This window comes from Colobus angolensis, unplaced genomic scaffold, assembly GCF_000951035.1.
Source record: "Colobus angolensis palliatus isolate OR3802 unplaced genomic scaffold, Cang.pa_1.0 Scaffold5, whole genome shotgun sequence".
NCBI lineage: Eukaryota > Metazoa > Chordata > Mammalia > Primates > Cercopithecidae > Colobus > Colobus angolensis.
Genome location: NW_012118487.1, coordinates 22,643,586 through 22,644,373, shown reverse-complemented (window position 1 = coordinate 22,644,373; position 788 = coordinate 22,643,586). Strand labels below are relative to the sequence as shown.

Here is a 788-nt window from a genome sequence, read left to right as displayed (position 1 = left end):
TTCCCCTGCCTCGGCCTCACAAAGTGCTGGGATTACAGGTGTGAGCCACTGCACCCAGTCCAGTTACAATTTTTAAAATAAGTTTTATTATGTCTATTTAAGGTATATAACACATTATGGGATACATACAGAGAGTAAAAAGGGTACTATAGTGGAAGAAATTAACATATCCAACATCTCACATGGTTATCCACTATTTGTGTTTGTGGCAACAGCAGCTAAAGTCTACTCACTTAACATGGATCCCACATACAGTACAATTTTATTCCCTATAGTCCTCATGTTGTACATAATTCCAGTAGACTTGCTCATCTTGCATATCTGCTACTTTGTATCCTCTGACCTACATCCCCCCATTTCTTTCCTGGACCTGCTGCCCAAGAGCTGCAGTTCTTAAACTGTCTCTGGTGGTTCCACGACATTTTGAAAAGTTGATGGAGGCTTTATTAAGAGTTCTTAAAACAAACTTTCCATTATGATAGAAATAGAATGGAAATGGATCACCCGGATTGGCCCTTGAGGAAACTTAGTTTGTAGATACCAGATTCTCAGTGAAAGCAACTAGAGTTGTAATGTCACCATAGTACCCAACAAAGACTTAGTGCGTAGAGGCTGTCACCTAAAAATTTCAGCAAGTCACGTTTAAAGGTATGGTTTTGACAGGAACAGTTCTTCCAGGTCTCTGCTGCATAAAAATGAACCACAACAATCTCTCAATCTCAGACCCTTACTATAAACTATTATGTGTAACACTGTGCCTGGGGTAAAAGAATATAATGTGATTACAT

The 788-nt window shown here is 39.1% G+C and overlaps 1 protein-coding gene across 1 annotated transcript in view; it reads right to left on the bottom strand.

The window, feature by feature from the left end:
* Positions 1-422, bottom strand: part of TMEM192 (transmembrane protein 192) — a 31,444-nt gene extending 31,022 nt beyond the window's left edge. Inside the window, exon 1 of the mRNA XM_011959804.1 lies at positions 348-422. Within this exon, the coding sequence (XP_011815194.1) occupies positions 348-422 (75 nt within the window). The remainder of the gene's footprint in view (positions 1-347) is intronic.
* Positions 423-788: the final 366 nt, after the last annotated feature.